The sequence below is a fragment of the Lepidochelys kempii genome, chromosome 3, assembly GCF_965140285.1.
Source record: "Lepidochelys kempii isolate rLepKem1 chromosome 3, rLepKem1.hap1, whole genome shotgun sequence".
Classification (NCBI taxonomy): domain Eukaryota; kingdom Metazoa; phylum Chordata; order Testudines; family Cheloniidae; genus Lepidochelys; species Lepidochelys kempii.
Genome location: NC_136382.1, coordinates 58,902,396 through 58,924,374, shown reverse-complemented (window position 1 = coordinate 58,924,374; position 21,979 = coordinate 58,902,396). Strand labels below are relative to the sequence as shown.

At 40.5% G+C, this 21,979-nt stretch overlaps 1 protein-coding gene across 1 annotated transcript in view; it reads right to left on the bottom strand.

The window, feature by feature from the left end:
* Positions 1 to 21,979, bottom strand: part of KCNQ5 (potassium voltage-gated channel subfamily Q member 5) — a 531,162-nt gene that overhangs the window by 145,090 nt on the left and 364,093 nt on the right. Inside the window, exon 2 of the mRNA XM_073336454.2 lies at positions 2,012 to 2,102. Coding sequence (XP_073192555.2) covers positions 2,012 to 2,102 — 91 coding nt within the window. The remainder of the gene's footprint in view (positions 1 to 2,011; positions 2,103 to 21,979) is intronic.

The following is a 21,979-nucleotide window of genomic DNA, read 5'->3' as shown; positions in this document are numbered from 1 at the left end:
ATAATTACATTAACAACATCAATTATAGGATGTCAAAACAAACTCATTACAATGGTGTTGCTCAAATCAGTAAATAAGGGAACAGGATCTGAATGCTATCATTATTAACTGATTTTTGAGGGTATCTGAAATCACTAAAGTAACTGCACTGGAAATTACCATGCATCAATTAGCCAGCCCACTCCTTAACTACTTAAGAATTGTTATGATGAGAATCAGTAATGGCACATACAGTGACTGCATCAAAAAGTCGACATTTGTCAACAGTTGCCATGCAGCGGAGCCTACCCAACATGCCGCAATATGTCCGTGTCCTTGGAATACAAAATAACCATCAATAACTGTGATGTCTGGTGACTTTTTAAATTAACACCAGTGTACCCCCACTGGCTATCATTGACCCAGCAAGAAGGGTTTAGAGGCCAGAAGGGAACATTGTGACAATCTAGTTTGCCTCCTGTATAACACAGGCCATAGAACTTTCTCAAAATGATGCTTGTTTAAGACAGGATATTTTTCTAAAAGATATGGTCTGTCTTGATTTAAAAATTGCCAGTAATGAAGAATCTACCACAACCCTTGATAAGTTGTTCCAATAGTTAATTACCCTCACTGTGAAAAATGTGCGCCTTATTTCCAGTCTGAATTTGTCTAGCATCTGCTTCCAACCACTAAATCTTGTTATATGTTTAACTGCTAGTTTGAAGAGCACTTTATGAATTATATGCTCCCCTGTAGGTTCTCACAGACTGTGATCAAGTCATCCCCTTAACCCTCTCTTTGTTAAGTGAAATAGATTTTGCTCTGTGTGTCTGTTTTCTAATCCTTTCATCATTCTTGTGGCTCTTCTCTGAACCCTCTCCAGTTTTATCAATATTCTTCTTGAACTGTGGACACCAGAACTGAACCCAACATTCCAGCAGCGGTCAAACTAGTGCCAAATACAGAGATAAAATAACCTCTCTACTTTTACAACAGGGTCACCTGTTTATGCATCCAATACACATATTAGACCTTTTGGCCATAGCATTGCACTGGGAGCCCAAGTTCAGCTGATTATCCACCATCATCCCCAAATCTTTTTCAAAATCATTGCTTTCCAGGAGAGAATCTCCCACCTTGTAAATGACAGGTTTCAGAGTAACAGCCGTGTTAATCTGTATTCGCAAAAAGAAAAGGAGTACTTGTGGCACCTTAGAGACTAACCAATTTATTTGAGCATAAGCTTTCGTGAGCTACATCCGATAAAGTGAGCTGTAGCTCATGAAAGCTTATGCTCAAATAAATTGGTTAGTCTCTAAGGTGCCACAAGTACTCCTTTTCTTTTCACCTTGTAAATGTGGCCTACAATCTTTGTCTGTAGATGTATAACTTTACATTTGGACATATTAAAACATTATTTGCTTGCACCAGTTTACCAATCATAATAACGTTAAGCAGTTTTCTAGATTAAATTCACTATACTTAAATCACAAGCTAAAGGAAACAAGAGGAAAATATAGTAGAAAAGCACTTAACGAGAAAGTCATGAAGCTACTCTACCCTACCCTATCCTACCATAAAAAATCAGTATTTACCAACAGTTAACACATTGGTTAACACACTGGTATCTAAAGTACCAAAATTATTTCCTGTTTAAGTATAAAGAAAGATTGTAGTAGCTCACTATCTCTTGTCACATACTGACTTTCAGTGACAAGAGCAGTATCAAAGGTCTTTCATGCTTTATCAGCCAAGCTGCAGAAGAACTATTAGTGAAGTATGGCACGTCTCAAGAGGAGAAAAAAGATACAATCAAGTGTTTGTTAACACTTCCTTATGTAGAATAAGTCCCAAGGGAAACAGTGATTCTGTCAGGTTTTTGTTTATGATGGGCCTATTTTGATTCTTTCACCTTGTTGATGAAAAAAAAATTTAAAGCATAAATTACCTATCTCTGTCTAAAGTGAGATAGAGTTTAACATACTTAATGTGGCTGTGAAATTGTCTTGTATTCATAAATTAGACTTACCAGAATGAAGAGGCAACGAGAGGAAAGTTTTGCATGCTCAGGAATGGTAGAAAACACTGACAAAATCAAGCAACCAAATACAAGAAGAAAACTGAAAAAGAAAAGAATATTAAAGAATTAAGAACAGTGAATAAATATGTCCATCAATTCTGCATTTCACAAATAGGAGCATTTAATAAAATGGCACTATATTGTGTTAAGTAACAAAGGAATTTTGGTAGAATTATATACAGTATTTATACATTTACAAGTTTCTAAACAGAAATATAAATAAAGGGTAATAGAATTAAAGGAAATAACACAAGAATCTTTCTCCATGAGATGCATGAGCTACCTCTTGGTGCTCCAATCTGGGAAATATATCCATTCTAAACTAGTGTCTAATGCTGGGTGATATTTTTTTGAACAAAATGTTTTTTAATGGGAAACCCCCCCACAGATTTGGGTTGCTCAAAATATTTTTAAAATGTGGGTTGAATTTGCCAAATTGTTCTGGTCGAAAAAAGTAATTCTGAAAAAGTCAAACATTTTGTTTCACCATTTTTGAACCTGAATATTTCCACTTTGATTCCAAATGAGTTTTTGTTTCAAATTTTTCTTCCATTTTATTTTTATTTTTTGTAAGGTGAAAAAAACACTCCCAAAAGAAACCAAACGTTTTGTTTGTTTGACCAAAACATTTTTTTCCAGTTCAGCCACTGTCTCAAAAAAAAAAAATCATTTATTCACACAGCTCTACTAGTCTTAGGGGTTTTGAAGAACGACCATCAATTAGGCTTTTCCATAATCTGAAAGATCCCTTGATATTTGCCACAAGACTTCTCCAGTGCCACCTAAGGTAGGTCAAAGACAGCAAAGTCACAGACTCTGTGTCTCACTGCCATGTATGGCAATTGGGCACATCCCCTGATGCTATGACTGTAAGATGTCATTTGAAAATTATCACATTTTGAAAAGAGAAAATAAAACCTGATGCAAAATCCTCACTAAGTATTTTTCCAGTCAAAGAAAGGAAAGATCTATCTCGGCCACAAGCTGACTATTCAAGTTAGAGCTGAGTATTCACAGACCAAGATTCAAGGAAGGAAACTATTACATTTAATAGTATAACAAAATGATGGCAAAATTGCAGGGGAAATTTGGATTGCCATTTCTAAGACATGGATTTCTAGAGGACAAATAGGCAGCCCCTGCTTACTGCACATTATGAGATTTTGAACAGCAGTGTATTCTGAGATTTTTTTTATTGCAGATGACACAGATAAATGTAGAGTATATGTTTGAGTTATATGTCATATAAAATTAATGTATAAGAAGCTAATTATATATTACTTCTGAGCTAGTATGATCTTAATGATGCAGACAACTCTCTACAAAATGTATCCAAAGTATAACAAGATGACTTTCTGTAAACTGGTTGACTCACAAAAATAATTTGCTATATTTTTCTTTGCAATTGGCATTTTTAAGCAAAATGTTGTATTAGTATTTCTATAATGAAATTTTGTATTGCATTTTAAGTAGATATTGAATAAGAGTCAAATTCTGAAGTCCTTACTATGTTAATACTCAGACCCTATTCCATAAGAATTTCCATGGAGTTTTTCCTGAATAAGGTCTGATTATTAACAGAGTAAGAACTTCAGGCTTTGGCTCTGTATAAGCAGAATAAATAACATAACTATGATTCATGGAGAGACAAGGTGGGTGAGGTAATATCTTTCATTGGACCAACTTCTCTGACTGAGAGAGACAACAGAAGTTGGTCCAATAAAAGATATTACCTCACCCACCTTGTCTCTCTAATATCCTGGGACAAACACAGCTACAACTACATTGCATATGACGGATGGAGTTCTATTGGATGTTCTGGGTACGTAACAAACCAGAAGAATAAAGTTCAAGTAGTTTGTGTAGCCCCACAATAGAATTTATGGGGTCAGATTCTCCCTCCAAGCAGTGTAATCGGGAATAACGTCATTGAAATCTTCCAGACATCTGTCTGTATAGATGTTTATATGGCATTGGCTATCATCTCTGCTGTATCTGCTCATCAGTTGAGTTACACTCACTGCATAAACCTCATGTGAGTGAGTGGAGAATCAAGTTCACAGCCTCCGCGTCAAAATTTGCCTAACTGTACATCTACGAATACGCCCTGGCTGTTGCTTTCTACATTTCTGTATTGTTTTTACTTCCCTTCCCTTCCCCTTGTTGGAACTGCACTTCTCCTTCACTTTGTTACAGTCTGTTACTGCTGCCCTCAGCTCCCCCTTCCTGTTGTCAACTTTCCACCTTTATTTTCGTCTTGTGGTCTACCTCTCCATTTCTATGTACATCTCCTCTTCTTAATGTTTGTTCATCACCAGAGCAGCCTTTGCTCCTTCTCTAGTGGCCTGGCCTTGGCTACTGATGCAGGTGCTGCTGGAGCAACTTTCCCCTTTTACTCTGATGACAGTTACTAGACATTTGGCAAGCAACAGGCTAAACTGTAGCTGTGAATTAGGAACATTTTTCCACTGTGCTTAGCACTGTAGTCCCCGTGTTATTCTATATTCACATATACTGAACATGTAATTTTCTGATCTTTTGCTGCAAATGGATGATTGTGACTTTTTGTTGTATTAAATGTTTTCGTTGAAAGCAACAGACCTCAAGTACAGATGCAATTCTAGAACATGAGCCAAATGCAATACTGTAAAGACCTTTAGGACATTACTTTCTTAAATGACCAGTTTCCACTTTGTGTATTGTATGATTTTAAGCCTATCACTTAAAACAAGGGAATCTAGATGAGTTACCAGATTGACAGGACTAGAAACAAAAGCCCTCTATTTATACCCAGAACTAGTTCAGCACTGGTAAAAACATCAGTACAGTGTTCTGCAGATTGACCAATATACCAGGGCCTAGCTGCCTCCCAAGCACCTCTTCATGGCCAGGGACGGCTCTGCTGCACCCTGCCTCAGTTTCCCCTCAGCCTCCTCAATAACTCACAAAACAGCCCTTCTTGGGGTCTGGTTTATTAAAATAAAGTTCAAAATAATTCACGCTGTCCTCAAAGTCCCAAAATAATTCAAGCAGCCTCTCCTACTTAGAGTCTGGCTCAGAGACATTAGCAGGCAAAACCTCCCCTCTGCTGCTCCCCTGTTGTTTCAGGGTCCCATAAAGAGCCCTGCCCCACTTCTTGCAAGCTTCTTACTATGGGTTTTTGTATCTACAGCTTTTTCTGGCTTCCAGGCCCAAAGTTTTCCCCCTGATCCTGGGTCTCCTGAAGGAGCCTTTTGCTCATTGCAGCTCTCTCAGACTCTGCCAAAGTTTCCTCCCTCTATTTCCAGTTCCCTTCTGGCTCTTTATAGAGACCAGCAGCTCTCTATCAGGCCCCCTGTAGAGGCTGTTGGTGAGGCACAGATGGGCTGGACCAGTTCCCTCTTAAAGGGCCCAGTCCACCCTGTGACACCCAGCTTACGTGTTTTAATTTGTGATATCAATGAGAACGCATAGATAGTGCAAGGCACGGACAAATCAGTTACTCAAGCTGTAGCGCAAGGAAGATGTAATGATCATATACAGTTAAGGAAATTCTTGCATATTCCCAGGCGTGTTTCTTAAAACATACGGTACATGAAAGGGTTAGCATTGGCCCCAGGGACCTCTGCCAGGAATGATGAGGAAATTTATTCTCTGTGATCCTTACTTTGCTACTAAGAGTGCTAATTAGGCTGGTATTTTTGTTATGTGAACACCTGTTCTCTAAGGGCTTGTTTACATGGTGCAGCAATGTGCTCTGTAGGGATGTGATTTCTAAAGCGCACTAATGTGCTCTGCACTAATTGGTCCACGTTAACCCTGCTGGAGCACCCTAAAAGTTCCCTAATGCACTTTATCATAGTGCTGTTTGAAACAGTGCTTGATGCACACCCATCAATGCACAATATGCTAGTGCACTTTAGGAATCATACTCCTGTGCAGCTCACTACCCCATCACATAGACAAGCCCTAAAAATGCATCAAGACAACAGCTCACTTCATACAACCATAAACTGGCTACAGCCACTACAGCCATAATTTAAAATTACAGACATTTGGGCATTACGCATACTAGTGCTTATACTGTTTTGCTAAGTGATCATCCTCAATAGTATCGATACCCCACTCTTCTGTGAACATTTGTCAATCACATTTGTACTACAGCACGCTGAAAAAGGACCCTGCATATGGATGCAGGGTTTCTTTGCTGACTCATCCCACTGTCAGGTGCTTTAATCCTGCGTGAAGATGCAGTGCAATTAATACTGAGTTAGACAGGCAGGAAGATTCAGGCAGTTTTCCCAGGCCATCAGGGGGCTTAAAGCCTATCTCGGGGCAGAGAGAAACAGGGCCTGGGACAGAGGATGTTCTACTGGGAAAATGAGTGAACAACCAAGCTTAGCAGATAGCTGAGGTTTATATATTTTTTTAAATTGTTGTTTGAGTTACAAATAAACCAAACCCAAGGAAGAAAGTACATGTTTGTTTGGACTCTAGAGAGAATAGGCATAGGTATGCGCCTTTTTTGGACTATACAAGACATACTGGCATTCTAAAGTAATAGAGATGAAGAATATAAACCATAACGTCACACTGCATCTTTTCATATTGAAAATTGTTTTTAATTAACCACTTCACTGCTCTTCTGCTACACTGTGTCCTGTGTTTACTGATATTAAGAAAACCTGGTGTTCACGCATGATACATGCTGGAATTGTTTTCATATTTGTTAATCAAATCTGAGGAAACACCTTTTTATAGCATTTAATACACTCAATGAAAACAAATTCCACTCAGAAGATCAATTCCAGGAGGAACCTGCACATAAACTCTTTTCCGAAGTATAGAAAAAGCAAATATTTGAGAAGCAATAGAATTTTATGACATGCAGAAGGGCAAACTAGTCCATTTCACACCCTCAGCCAGCAGGCAGTTTTCCAGCCACCACACAAAACCCCCAAACCAATAACAGATATATATTTCAACCTTCAGAGAGTGACGTTCAAGAGGCAAAAATCCACCACATGCCCCTCTTGCTGTCTTTATTTAGATAAATGTCCCATTGATATCAATGGAAGTTTTCCCTGAGTAAGCATATCAATGTGAACCCACTGTAATTACAGCCTGCAGCTGACAAGACTATTCTTTGAGCTGCGGAAGCACTGGCTCTCTTTGCTAATGTCTACACTTAAAAGCTGCAGCGGCTTCTCTTGTTGTAGGTACCTCCCCAAGAGGCGGTAGCTATGTTGACAAGAGAAGCCCTCCCATTGACATAGCGTGATCTACACCAGGTGTTAGTTAGGTCAGTATAACTGTGTCTCTCAGGGGAATGGATTTTCTACAACCCTGAGAGATGTAGTAATATAAGTTGCTTACACTAAACCTAAGACATGTCAGGGAAGGCAAAATAAAATGGACTGAGGACTTATGGTAACAGGATGTGATCTCCATCTGCGGGCTCCGAGAGGGAGTTTGTGTGCAGGAGGGGGCTCAGAGCTTGGGCAAGGGCTTGGGGTGCAGGAGAGGACTCAGAGTGCAGGCTCCGGTGGACACTTATCTCAGGCAGCTCCCAGAAGCGGCCGGCATGTCTGGCTCCTAAGCGGAGGCGTGGCCAGGAGGCTCTCTGTGCTGTCTGCATCCACAGGCGCTCTCCGCAGCTCCCATTGGACACAGTTCCTGGCTAATGGGAGCTGCGGAGCCAGCACTTGGGGTAGCGGCAGCACATGGAGCCCCAGTGGCCCCTGCGTCTAGGAGCCAGACATGCTGGCTGCTTCCAGGAGCCGTGCGGAGCCAGGGCAGGCAGGGAGCCTGCCTTACCCCTACTGTACTGCAGACTGGACTTTTATCAGCCTGTTCAGCAGTGCTGACCGGAGCCACCAGATTACCTTTTTGACCAAGCATTCTGGTCGAAAACTGGACATCTGGCAACCCAATCTTTGCTCCTGACTCAGCTGTGCACTGCTCTGTCTGTGTGGCTGACTTGCTACCAGGCTAATGTCCCTACATTCCCTGTGCCACTGGTGTCCACTAAACAGTCCCTCCAGGGAACCTGGATCCTCTGGCTCCAGTTCCACTGACCATGATACATTACCTAGGTGAAACTTAGACAGAACATCCGATGAAGTCTTTGCAGTGTTCCCAACAAGAGGAAACAGCAAAAGAGCAGCTTTAAGGCCAGGTAAGGTAGAAGTATTCAGAACACTGCAATAATCAGAATGTATAAGAACTTGTTTTCATTTACTATGCATTGATATACCCCATTTTTACATTGATGGATTAAGTACAGAATAATGGATCTGCATGAGGACTTGCACAATCATCTTGTACACCTTATATGATGAAAAAGGAACTTTCAAATGCCAGTATTTGAATTGTGTTCTGAAATACATGGAGCTGGAATAGCGAGGTTTGTCTAGAGAATGCTATTGCAGGTGCAGGACAGACAGACCAAAATGCACTGTAATTATATTCAGCCTCTAGTGGTTCAATCTGAACCATATATTGATTCAAGCTGAAGGAAACAGATGGTCTAGTCTCTCATGCATTTACTTTTCAGACAGTAAAACATATGCCTTAGGCAGCAAGTTACCATAAAATTATTCAGCCACAGCTATAGTGTATTTTATCAAAAGCAGCAACTTCCATTTTGTTTCAGCAGAATAAGTTTTGATGTAGACCCTTTCATTTTATTTCCTTTCTTCTGAAAGTACATACTAAATGGAAAAAGGGCCAACTTATGAACGATAACAGAATCTCAAACGTGTTCATATTTGTTCAAGCCACCTCTCAAACTTTTTGTGTTGGCTAATTAGGAACCAGTAATTCGGCATTTATCTAATTTTCAATAGAGCTCTCTACTTTATCTTGACATTTTACTGGTGGTTTGTAAATCCAACCATGCTCAACTTAAAAATATGCTTAAAACATTAGCCAGGTATCATCACCATATAAATGAAATAGGTACTCAGACCCTTAAAAGCTAATTCTCTATATAATTTAGTACTAAAATTAAAATAATCAGAAAATAAAACATCTGTAAACAGCTTTATTACCTCTTTTGTAAATAATAAAAATATATCTGTTAAAGTGACATAATTAGATAATTAGATCACCAAAGTTATGTTAAATTATTATTCAGGGTCTAATATAAACCCTATAAAAGTGGGGATACTCAGAATCATGGTTGTAACTATCTTTAAATCACTCTATTTTCTTAGGTGGTGCCGCATATTGTATGTGGTATGCAAGATGAACAAAAGTTTGAAAACTCCAGCAATTCTTAGCTTAACAAAGTGTTAAATTCTGGTCTCAGTTGCATTAGTATAAATTCAGAGTTAATTCCATTGTTCAGAGAATACACAAAAGTAATTTAGAGCAAAGTTTGAACCAGTGGATTGAAGAATGGAGTTCTGGCCCGAATTCTGAATGTCCTTTCTTTGAGGGTTTAAATGAGACCTTAAATTATCACCTGTAAATATATATATTTTAATTCCCCCTATCTTTGTAATATGTATTCAGTACCCAAATAGCCAGGAGCCTATTAATTATTAGATACATTCTGTATATGATTCGGATTTTTAAATGTGGATACCTAGGACCTGATCCTGCAAAGTGCTGAGCTGAGGGCCTCCAATACCTGCTTCTACCAAAGTCAACAAAGGGTGCTGAGCGCTTCCGAGGAGGGGCTCAGCATCTTGCAGGAATTGACCTCCAAATGGCACTTTTAAAATATGGTTTGGTATTTGTTGGATGCACAAAACCCACACTTTCTGGCATCTGATGGATAACTACACATATCCATACCTCTTTAGTTACACAATAACTAATTTAGTGCATGCATATGTGGGTTTTGTTACACATGCAAATGGTATAATAGCAGATCAGACAACAGTGTTTGAATATATGGCCCTGTAAGTTTGCCACATCTAACCCAGCTCCAATTATCACCTCATACACAGAGGTAACATGATGTAGTGAGGGATAAGCAAGACAACAGTAAGGGAAGATAAAGGCTGCACAGTTACTTAGCAAGGGCTTTGTTGAATGATGCACTCAAGATTGTGAGACTATTATTTTGGGGACTGGTTGGGAGATGGCATTACCAAATGGATATTCTAAATGGCTAATTTTATGTAATTGTTGCTGCTGAACTTGATATTATGGGTTTAAAGTAGACATGGAACTGTCTTACTGGGGTATAAGGAAAATGCTCAGATAAATGCTTTTCGTTTTAATGCACTGTGTTGTTTTCAAATCAAAAGTAACTCGTGTCCAAGATATCAAATGGATGGGCAGCCTCTAAGATCAAGAATATTTTATAATTCCTTCTCAATCTGCTTTGTTGTAACCTAACAATCACTTTTTGAAATACTGGGAAAAAATGTAGGGCTACTGGGAGACAGTAAAGCAAAGGTGATACAATCAATCATAATGGAATTCATGAAGCCTAAATCTCTCTCTCCTGTGGTACACAACCAGCCATTCATTCTCCTTGAGCAAATAACCCATAGAAAGCATCGTATCCTCACTGCACACCACAATGGAAAGAATATCCTTAAAAGTTAATTTATTAAAGATCCGTCTGGACTAGATGAAAAAAAAAGTAAGCAGAGAAAACAAACTAATTTGCAGCCTCTGACGTGTCATGGACTAGAACAACACACTCTTTCTGAAAAACTCATGAAAAGAAGTTTAATAAGTGATCACGGTATCAAGCAGCTTGAAAAATATGAGGATGTTGGACAACCAGCAGATGCAAGAAAATCAGCTTTAAATCATACGTGGAGATCTCGGTGTCTACAATTCTGAAATTAAACATATAGGATGATCTCCCTCCACAATGAATGAGCATATCAGGATCCCTTTCACACAGCGAATAAAAAACACTGGAAGGAAGTCATTAATATGTTTTTTTTTTTCATTTGACCATTGGGTTTGGGACTGATGCCCACAAGAAGGTGGCAGCAGGGGGAATTTTAGTTTATGGCTTTAGTATATTGTGATGCTGAGAATAAGAAAGAAGAGCATTTTCAGGGCTAGAGCAGCAGATCATTTGTCAGAACAAATATCCCAGAGAACATGCTAGATGAAGAGTAAGAGATGGACAGACATGCAAATAGAACAGTGGGGAAGACATGGCTAAAATACAAATATTTGACCCCTAGTTTGATAAGCCAGTATCAGCAGAAAGTTCAACAGCTTTAACTTCTATATGATTTAAGGAAGGTTTCAGAGTAACAGCCGTGTTAGTCTGTCTTTGCAAAAAGAAAAGGAGTACTTGTGGCACCTTAGAGACTAACCAATTTATTTGAGCATGAGCTTTCGTGAGCTACACTTTTCATAAGGAATTCCATTTCTTTTCTGGCCTGAAATATCTCATTTTATATAGTCACAGGAGTGTGTACGCAAGCACAGACACAAGCATACAGCCCCTCACATGCACACCATTAAACTCCCCCAACTGGCTTGTGTATAGGAAAAATAATGCTCTCAGGCTGGGAGCCAAATTAGATCCTGGAGCAAATGTACACAGTCAACGTAGAGATGACGGGAGAATCTTAACAGTACCAGTGAGTCCCACTGCACTTTGTAATATCACTGACTAGTAAATTCCCTGAGGTCAGTTGAAAGAATGTCTCAAATAATGATATGGAATAACAAGCTCCAGGATATTCAGAAATAACTGAAAGTGAAAACATCAACTAGCACAGACCTGGGAGTGGGGAGATATTTACCCAGGTCCTATGGTATCTCCCTTAAAAAGTAATCTTTTCAATTTTTCTTTAAAAGAGATAATGCAACTGCTGACATGGTGGAAAATAATACAGTTTAACAGTTTTGATAATGCAAGCCATGTGGATTAAATTTTCCATCATTTATAGTTTCAATGTGACTTGTTTATGCAAGAAAATGAGATATGACAAAGGTTATGACAATTTGTTAAAATTGTTTGACAAGAGTTGTGTAGAGCATAAGCACTCTCCCATAGAAAAAGGCTCATAAATTTGTCCTGTAAACTTTCATTTAAAATGACTTGCTCTTTAACCTTTTCTAGGACTATAAGAGTGTAAAACATTAAGGACCTGATTCTGCACAGCCTCTCAGTATGGAAAGCCCACTGAGCTTGTGCATGGAAGGTCTATAGGATGGGGCTCTTAACTCTCTTAAAATGTGAAAATAATATACTAGGGCACTCAAAATGGTTTTTGTGTGTGTTACGAAAAAAATAAAATTGTGACAAAACCCTATTTTAGAAGCTTGGTTTTCTGGTTAATTAACTGTAAACTTTTGTAGAAACACAGAACTTTTGAGAATATTAAACTTCTGCCAAAAAACAAGGTTTTGCTGCCGATTGAACTCATCACCATAAACTGATTTGAAAAGTTGTTTTTGTTTTGTTAGGCTCTGATATACAATTTTATTCAGACAATATTTCCTTGTTAATTTATATATTGTACATTCACTGCATCAGAACAGAACAACAATTCACATGATATGAAAGGGTTTAAATTAGCAGTGACACAAATGTTTGTAGACCTAAATCGATCTTCTTTGTTATATTTTTAGTGAGAAAATGAACAGTCAGTGTCTGCCAACTGACTGTGTTCCAGGATTATCTTATTGTATTTGGCCTACAGAGAGAAAGCAGTAAAGTGGCTAAAGCAGGAGAGCTCCTGAGACACCAAGTAAAGTGTTTGTGTTATTGGCAGCAGATTTCATAATCTGGTTCACTACAGAGAGAAAATAAAGCATCAATATAAATTTCTCCGGGGAACAGTAAGCGCAAACACCATTCTCTGTCAAACATGTACAATAGCTAAAAGAAACCCCGTTGGAATTAGCCTTTAATGGCATATGTTGCACATGTCCAAGTGTTTAACAAAACAATGAGAGAGTGTTTAAAGATTTCTTTGGATTGAGTCAAATGGTTTCATTTGAAACTGTTGTTTACAATCATTCCATTAGGATGCACTTGTTTGGAAGTGTGTGTTTTTCCTCCAGACTGTAGCTGCTTTCAAAAAGCCTAGTAAGAACAGGGGTGTTGTAATTTTTACATACTAGAATCAATGTCCATTTTCATTAGGAACCAGGTTTGATGGAACTCCATGTAACTTTGCACCCACTGCCTCCTAAAATCTATGGAAACTGCCAGATGTTTCACTGTACCACACCTAAAGAGAGGTGAATATGCAGCCAACATTTTCAAATGGAAGCTCCTAAAGTTAGGTACCAAAATCTATATTTAGCCTTGGTCTCCAAGGTGATCTGTGGGAGCTCAGTTCAAAAGGAAACCTCTGTTCTGTCTTTAAGGCTACGTAAGTGACAAAATATGGATTTAGGTACCTAAATTTAACTATCCAAGTTTGGAAATGTTGGCCTCAGTTCATTCACTAAAATGATTAGACACCTTTGGGTATGGCTGCCTAGACAGCTAACTCACTTTTAAAATCCATAGGGATTTTTTCTTGCCTGGTGCTGCACCACTGTACCTTTTACCCCAGCCTCTCAGTGAGTAATTTTAATAGCCCTCATTGAGACATTTTTTGTGGAACGATTTTTCCATTTTCAGCTAACTCTACTAATGTTGTCCCTCAGCCTACTGTGAGGAGAAAAAGATTAAAAAACATGTACATTTTTTACTAGTTCATTCTAATTGTTTTTGTATACTGCAAAACATAAAAGGTAGATTGTCAGCTAAATTCACTTCTAGCTTAGAATGTCAGACTTTACAATTCAATATGGAAATATGATCATGTTCCCTGTGACATTCTGGGGTGCAATTCAAAATAGTGAGGGGTTGTGTCACTGCCTGCCCTGTAACCCTGGGTGTCTCACAATGCTTTGCTGCTGTAGGTCCCAACCTGGGCTGCTCCCAACCAGCCTTCCAGCATGCAGGTCACACCCTGAATGTCTGTGTGTTAGACAGCCCTGATTCAGCCACTCTGAACCCCGCAGCCACTCTACAGCCCCACTCTGGCTTCCAGCTCTACCTGTCTTCCCTCCACCCGTAGCCATTTCCACTCCAGCCTCCACAGCTCTGGATTTCTCACCATTGCCACTGCCTCTGCTGGATCTCTGAGGAACCATCTGCTTGATCTCCTGCATGTGCCCCAAAGGAGAAAGAGGGATCCCTTCTGGCCCCTAGGTTTGGAGCAGGTGCTCCATCCTGCCTCATGGCATATGTGGACAACATGGCCACTAGCTCCAATTGCTTATGATCAGCTGCTGACAGACAACACTGTGCTCACAGCTCTTCTAAATGCTGCTTCATGAGCTCAGCAACTGCTTCTTTGCTCCTCCTACCTTTTCTGCTTCTTACTCATTTGTACACTTTCTTTTCTTCTGTTTCCCTTGCCCAAAATAAACAAACAGAAAATAATCAAACTACAACCTTTCTTTGACTGTTCTCAGCCTTTGCACTTGAGAATCACTTAAAACTATTTCACCAGTGCTTAAAGGGTAAACTTCCATTAAAATAGCAAACTGTGTGTAAATCCTGCATAACGACACCACAGTCACGTTCTGGTCAGTTGGGGGTGCAATCCAGCCCTGTGAGGGGCTGTGCCTACCCTCTAACCTTGGGAGCCTCACAATGCTTTGCTGTTGAACCACCCTGGTTCACACACACGTAAGAGCTAGGAATATGTGCTAAATACCTGTCGCATACATACATCATGCAAGAATATTAATGATCAGTGTGTTGTTATTTTTCAAAGGCATATTTTGTACAAAGATTATTACAGTAGTGTGTAGGGTGCGAATACCAGGGTCATAGTGTCACAGTAACTATCATTGACAATTGTAAGCTTAAGGAGAAGAAACAAGAAGGGACCGAGGAACAATCACACTCACATTGATAATACATTATATTCATCAGAAGAGACAAAGGATTCTCTTCTATGTAATTATAAGTCAAATCCTGACTCCAGTGAAGTTATTGGGAGTTTTGCCACTGACTTCGTGGAGCCAGGACTTCACCATATGTCTCTATTATCCCCATCCCATGATCCAGCAATGGCAGAGGGCCAAGCGGAGGTACTGAGACAGTGGTAGCTGCGCAGAGTCAGGAAAGATGTTGACCTACATGAGACTTTTGGAGTGTCTCCCACTCAGCATGAATGGACACTGGAGGACCCTGAGTAGGCCGTGGAGGACCATGACATGTGGCTACTCGGTAGGAGACACAGATACATCTACTCCTTGGCTGTGAGATGTTTGGTGCCCTGAGTTGGTGTTTCAGGTGGCCAGGATGCTCGTGGCTGTGGATGGAGTCAAAGCAGACACCTCTTTTGCAACATTTCCAGTATTTGGCTTCTCCGATAGACCTACTACTAGCCCTAGGATTGAGGACCCCTTTTCCCTCTGCTGTCTATAGGGATGCAGCAGACTCTTGGTATCAGTTAAGGAGGGGTCAGAGGTCTTTATTACACACAAATCCCCATCCAGGTTTGAAGCACTACCAAGCTAGGATATTTCAAGTCTGAGCTGAAATGGTACAACAAAACCCTATCAAAACTAGTACATTTCAATTTTGTTTTTCACTTAATTTTAGTTAAGACTAGGAAGCCAACTGTATTGAAAACTGATTTTAAAAACCTGGTTCCTAGAGGAATCCTCATATGCTGAGTTTCTGCTTGGGGCAAAACAGAACTACTTTTGTGCTTTCTCCCATACTGCCCCATATGGTTGGGAGAAAACCTACCTCATTATCCTCTTTCAAATTCCTCCTTAAATCTCTCTCCTGCCATGATGCCTACAAAAAATTTGAGAACTGTTAGGCCACCCGTATGCTGAGATCACAGCCTCTCAGTATTGACCAATATTGTCTCATTGTGTCCTTGTACTCACTCACCTATATCTCCCTGTCATCTCTTGTCTTATACTTAGATTGTAAGTTCCATGGGTAGGCACCACTTTTTTGTTCTGTTGTTCTGTGTTTGCCTAGCACAACTGGGTCCTGGTCCATGGCTAGGACTTCTAGGAGTTACAATAATTAATAATAATTAAGACAACATAAGATTCAGTGGGAAATACAGCCTAGTACAGGGATTCCACTTCATTGTTTTAGCCGAACAGTGTAACTTTAGTAACATATCTGAATACTAAGTAACAAATTTAACCAAACATTTTAGGACTTGTAACCAGAGTGTAACTGGTTTTAAGTTGTGTATTGTACCTCACTTTGCTTTATCCTGGTAAATGATTGCTGTAGCAGTGGTAGTATAAAACTGATACAACAATCACATTTAAAGTGACAAACACCAGTTAATCTGTGAACTTTATGCTGCTTTTACACTACAACTTTACTAGGAAAGGGACAATCCATCGTCTTTTTAGTATATTAAAATACAGAATCCTATTTTTAAAACACTCTGCTCTGGAGAATGAGGATATAGGTGAAATTCTGTCCCGAACAAAACAATGTACATTGATTAATTATTTAAAAAATGTAAAGACAATAGCGTTTTTTAAAAGGCCAGTACACTTTACAGCCCCACCATTCCTCTTGGCAGCAGCAGGAGCAATCTAAGCAGCCACAAAATTCAAGGATTGAAACTGGCCAGAATAAAGGCATAGTCTTTATAGAAGGATAAATGGTTAATGTAAATTTCTCTATTGTACCAGGATGCTGTCTTCTTTCTCTAGCTTTATTTTTCTAATTTTAACAGTCAGGTTCCAATCATTGCTGCAAAATAACTACTGAGTAAATAGAAGTTTGGCCTGTGTTGGGAGTATTGAATTTGTCCATTAATGTTGCCAGTGCAAGGAAACTCTTGTTCTTAATTTGCATGAGTTCTCCACTAATTCTCTGATAGCAAAAATGGATATAAATGGAATACAGAATAATTTTCCAATATACTAAATTATTAGTATTAAAAATCCAATGTCACACAGTCACTCAAGGTGTTTGGTTCTATTCCACAGCAGTAGTCTTGTCTTTTAGGAATCTAAATTGATTTTCTGCCGATTGAAATGTATATCCCCATCTATTGATGTTATACAGTAGCACTCACTTAAGAAGCTGTTATGGCAGAAGAATTTCAGACAGCAGAAGGAAACAGCTGAATCAAGTGCAATAGCATTATAGACTGTGTTCTCTGAATGGGTATGTATCTATGGGGAAAATTTACACCCGCTGAGGATCTGCCCCTACCAATATAGGCCTTGATCCAGCAGAACACATAAGCATGGGCTTAAAGCAGGGCCGGCCCACAACATTTTGGCACCTGAGGCGGGGAGCTCAAATGACGCCCCCATGCCCCCTCGCTTGGGCCAAAACTTTGAAAGGTCTCAATTCTGCCTTCTTCCTGTTCTACTCCTCTCATGGTACTGCTCTGCTACCTACCCCAGTAAAGGAGAACTAACAACTTAAAATGCCTTGTTCAATAATTTTAAGTAACACTTAATTTTCAAATGCCTGAACAGCAAATGTAACTTTTCTTGTCTGCATACTGAACACTGGCATTTTTATCTGTTTGAATAATCAAAGTGGTGCTTTCCAGGCCTTCTTGGTTGCAAAGATTTGAACGGCTTCCTGCTGACTGTCCACAATCTGGGCCAGCTCATGCTCTATTGAGATGGTTGCAAGGCCAACCAGCCTCTCCTGTGTCATTGTGGAGCATAGATGTGTTTTTATTAACTTCAGCTTGGAGAAGCTGCATTCTCCACTGGCAACTGTTACAGGAAGTGTTAGAAGTATGTGCAGAGCAACAAAAGCATTTGGAAAGAGGGTGGTCATCTTATTTGTGCACATATCCTCCAGAACAGCCTTTGGAGTTGATCCTGCTGAAATGTATCTTGAAAGGGCTTTTGGTTCATCACCTAAATCACTTGCATCAATATCGCGCATGTCATCATGTGTCAACACTATCTCTAGTGCCCTGCATTGCTGATGTAGGTCTTCTTCAGGTATAGTGAGGAGTTTTGGAATATCATACAACATCCCAAATATACAGCTGTGTTCCTTGAGCTGCATGAAACGTTCTTCAACTGACTGTATTGCACAATCTAGCACCTGGTTAAAGAATTCAATTTTGAATTGTTGTTTGGGGTCTCTTATGGGATTATCCCGTGCCTCATAATCAAAATGTCTTCTTCTTTGGTGACTCTTGTATTCTTGAATGGGTGGGAAAATAGCTTCAGAGTGAAGTTCCTCTACCAACTTCTGTGCACTCTTCAGAATGTTTTGAAATCCCTCATCTGACTGGTAAGACTGTAGGTATGACTTTGCTTTGTCCAGTTGTTCCATTGCTCTAGATATATCAAGGGCAACACCTTGGAGTCTCTTGCTTACAGCATTTATTTCAAACAGTATGTCATGCCACAACACTAAGCCACACAGAAATGTGAAGTTAAGTATATTTCTGGTGATTCCATTTCCCTCTGCCACTGTTCTCCCATGAACAGTTCCTGTCATAGCATTATCCTCCATAATGGCAACTGTGGCATCATCTATCTTCCCACTTTGGTGTTTGATAGGCTTTCTCACCTCCACTCGACTTTCCCATCATGTGGCACTCAGTGGGTTCAGTGTCAGAGAGGATATTCCCAGATGTTGCTTCAAAATTTGCCATCGATGAGTTGATGCAGAGAAAAATGCATAGATGCTTAGAATTACATTAAAAAATTCAGCAGCCTCACTGGAAACTGATGCTGCATCACTGACCACCAAGTTCAATGAATGAGAACTGCATGGGACAAAAAAAGTTCGAGGGTTTAACTCTTGGATCCATGTCTGCACTCCTCTGTTCTTTCCTCTCATGTTGGCACCATTATCGTAGCCCTGACTTCTCACGTCAGCTATCGCAATTCCCGTATCTTCCAGTTTTTTAAGAAGCACATTTGTCATACCAGCTCCTGTAGTATCATCAATGTCAATAAATTCTGGAAAATGCTCTCTGACAGTCACCATTGCAGGGACATTTTCACTAGGTTCTGTTGTTGTTACAAAACACACCATTAAAGTCATTTCTTCCGTATGGCTGATGTCAGGTGTGCAGTCCAGAATAACAGAATAATATCTTGCTGACTTCAGAGCTGCCACAATCTTCTGTTTGACTTTTGTTGCCAGTAACTATATGATCTCATTTTGAATTGTTTTTCCAAGGTAGTGGTTTGTGTACATTTCTTGGGTGGTGATGCTTCTTAGATGCTCCTGGAGTACAGCATCAAACTCAGCCATCAGTTCCAGAATTTTAAGGAAGTTTCCATTGTTTGGCAAATACAGCTGATCTGAAGTGCCATGCAGTGCTAGGTTTTGCATAGCAAGCATTCTCACAATGACAATGAGCCTTTTCAGAACATTTTGCCAGTAAAGAGACTCTGATGCAATCTTCTCTTGATGCTGATCATCTATGGTGGCCTTTAACCTTACTTTCATCTCAAGCTCTTTCCACCTATGGAATGCTCTCTGGTGATTTGCTGCCTTCTCATGGCATGCCAGATCTCTAGCCAGATTTTTCCAATCCTTTGTTCCTGTAGAACCCAATGTGGCTGGAACGTTAGAATGGAAGAGTTTGCAACAAAAACAGGATGCAGCATTCTGGGTTTTGAGTACACAAGCCATGGCCTCTCTACTTTGTCACCATTGCGGATTTCAAGCCAGTAATGTGTTGGATGGAAACTTCTATTTTCATTGTCTTTGGGGAACATGAAATTTTTCACTTGCTGTGGCCCATGCAGTACAAGGAAGTCCCTCAGGCTATTGCTCAAGTGGGTCCAAAGTCCTGGATCATCTGGACTTAAGGAACTAAACTCAGCAGCAGCTGTTTCTTGCGCCTCCACCACACTCTTCTCTGATCTACACTTTTCTTCAGGAATGTGCATGGTTACATCCATTTGAGATGGAGATATGGATGCTGCAGTAGCTGCCAGGTCACCTGCACTCTGATTAACTGGAAGATCAGGCACCTCCTCACCACTCACTTCCTCACTGGGGCCAGAAGGCTCACCGTGAACATTTGTGTCTATGTATCTCAGGAAAGCTCCTTCCTGCTTAAATAGAAAAGCTTCCTTTGCTTGCTTGCTTTTTCTGAATGCTGCCCCAGAGGGGTGTTTTCTTCTTTCACTCATGATTGCTGTTCTGTGCCAGCTACAGTGGCTCTCAACACTCAGTTGAAGGGGACAAATAAGCAGGCTGGTAGCAGGGCCTGAGTGAGGGAAGATATCAGCATCTTAAGGGCTTAACTGGCTCCTACTACTGCAGTTGACTGCCTGTTCTCCTCAAGCGGGTTCAGGGAAGCAGCCGGAAACAGGAAGCTCCCTGAGAAGCTGGTGTTAATCAGTCCAGGCTCCTGGGGGTGCCAGAGAGGTACATAAGAGGCTCCTCCTCCTCTCTCTCCCTGCAGCTCCTGCTGCTTTCTGTTATTCCCTCTCACCTTTTCTCCTGCCTGCCTGTTTTGTCTCTTGTGCCCACCTTCCTGCAGCACAGCACTCCACCATCTCTGTGCATCTAGAGCAGAGAAAATACACATGCACCAGCAGCAGACACAGTTTTCTACATTCTGGGTCCTAGTGGTGCCCCCCCACAGTCTGGCATCTAAGGCGGCCGCCTCAGTTTGCCTCATAGTAAGGCCAGCCCTGGCTTAAAGTCATGTACATGCTTAAGTACTCTGCTGTATGGGGGACTTTATAACGCACTCAGTCACCACAGCATCTAACCTTGCCCTACAGTAAACATGCCCATTCTGTTGATAGTGTCATTAAGATATCTTTAGTTTTTTAAACACACTAAGTGATAAGACGGATGTGCTCACCACAACAGTATGGTGGGTCCTTGCCTAGCTGGCTGACAGAAAAGGCATTGTTAACCCTTTAAGGGCTCCCTGTGCAACTGATAGCAGAGGGAGAAGGAGGAGGAAAATGTCCCCGGATGGAGTGGGTAGGAGCAGGAAGTGGCTGGAACAGGACAGTGGAGAAGGGCACTGCCCATTCTGCTGACCAGAAGAGTTGGAAGGAATTTATATCACGTGCAGCCCCAGAGAAGCCCTCTTTTACCTGGTTTGGGCTGGCAGCACCCACCCACCCACCCAATCTGAAAAAGGACCGAATTTCCTTATGACCTGCCATAGGCATTATGCTAGTTGTCCTTTGTCCCCTTGGGGTCTGGGAAGGAATTTTCCCCTCACTGTCTGATTGCCTGAGGTGGGATGGGTTTCGGACCCAGTGGGGTACGGCAGGGGTTAGGTTCTAACCTCACAACTTAGTATGTAAAACTCATGGCAGATTTCCAGAGCAGGTACTCATTTGGAAGGGATACAGTTGTCAGATAAATGGACTGGAAAAGGATTTAAAGGAAAGTATTCCATAAAGAAACTGAGGAAGGGAGTGTCAGGGCTCCTATGTGGGGAGCTGACCTCCTTCCTTTTATTGCCCTCTTAACCCTCATACTAGGAGAGGGTGTTGGGGGCCCAGCAACAGCATGGCTGAGACAGGTTGAGTATTAGGTAGAAATGATGATGACTGCACTCTAAAATGTATAGACAGGCAATCCTAGATATATTAAGTGACTAAAGTTGTGGCATAATTTAAACCACATCCTTCTCTTTCTTCCGGTGTAGCAGGACACTTTCTATTTTGTCACTGCTGCAGGGAGCAGCCACAAGAGTGTAACCTGTATGGGCTTTTCAGAAAACGTTACTTTCTTTACCCTTTATGTTCATTAGCCAATTGTCATTGTTCATTCAGGAACAGACTTCACCTTCAGCCTCATTCTCCAGAGCAGAGAGTTATAAAAAGACTATTCTATATTTCAGTACACTGTAATGAGTTTCTATTTCCCAGGGTCTTGGGAAGGGGGCTAAGATTTGTGCTGTAGGTCAATTTTTTTTGCTGGGGGGGGGGGAGCTGTTGGTGTTAGCTACTATTTTCAGGTGATTTGTGTTTCCTAATGCAAACCAATGGTGCTTAGACTGTTAGGTAGCATCTCTGGTAAAATCC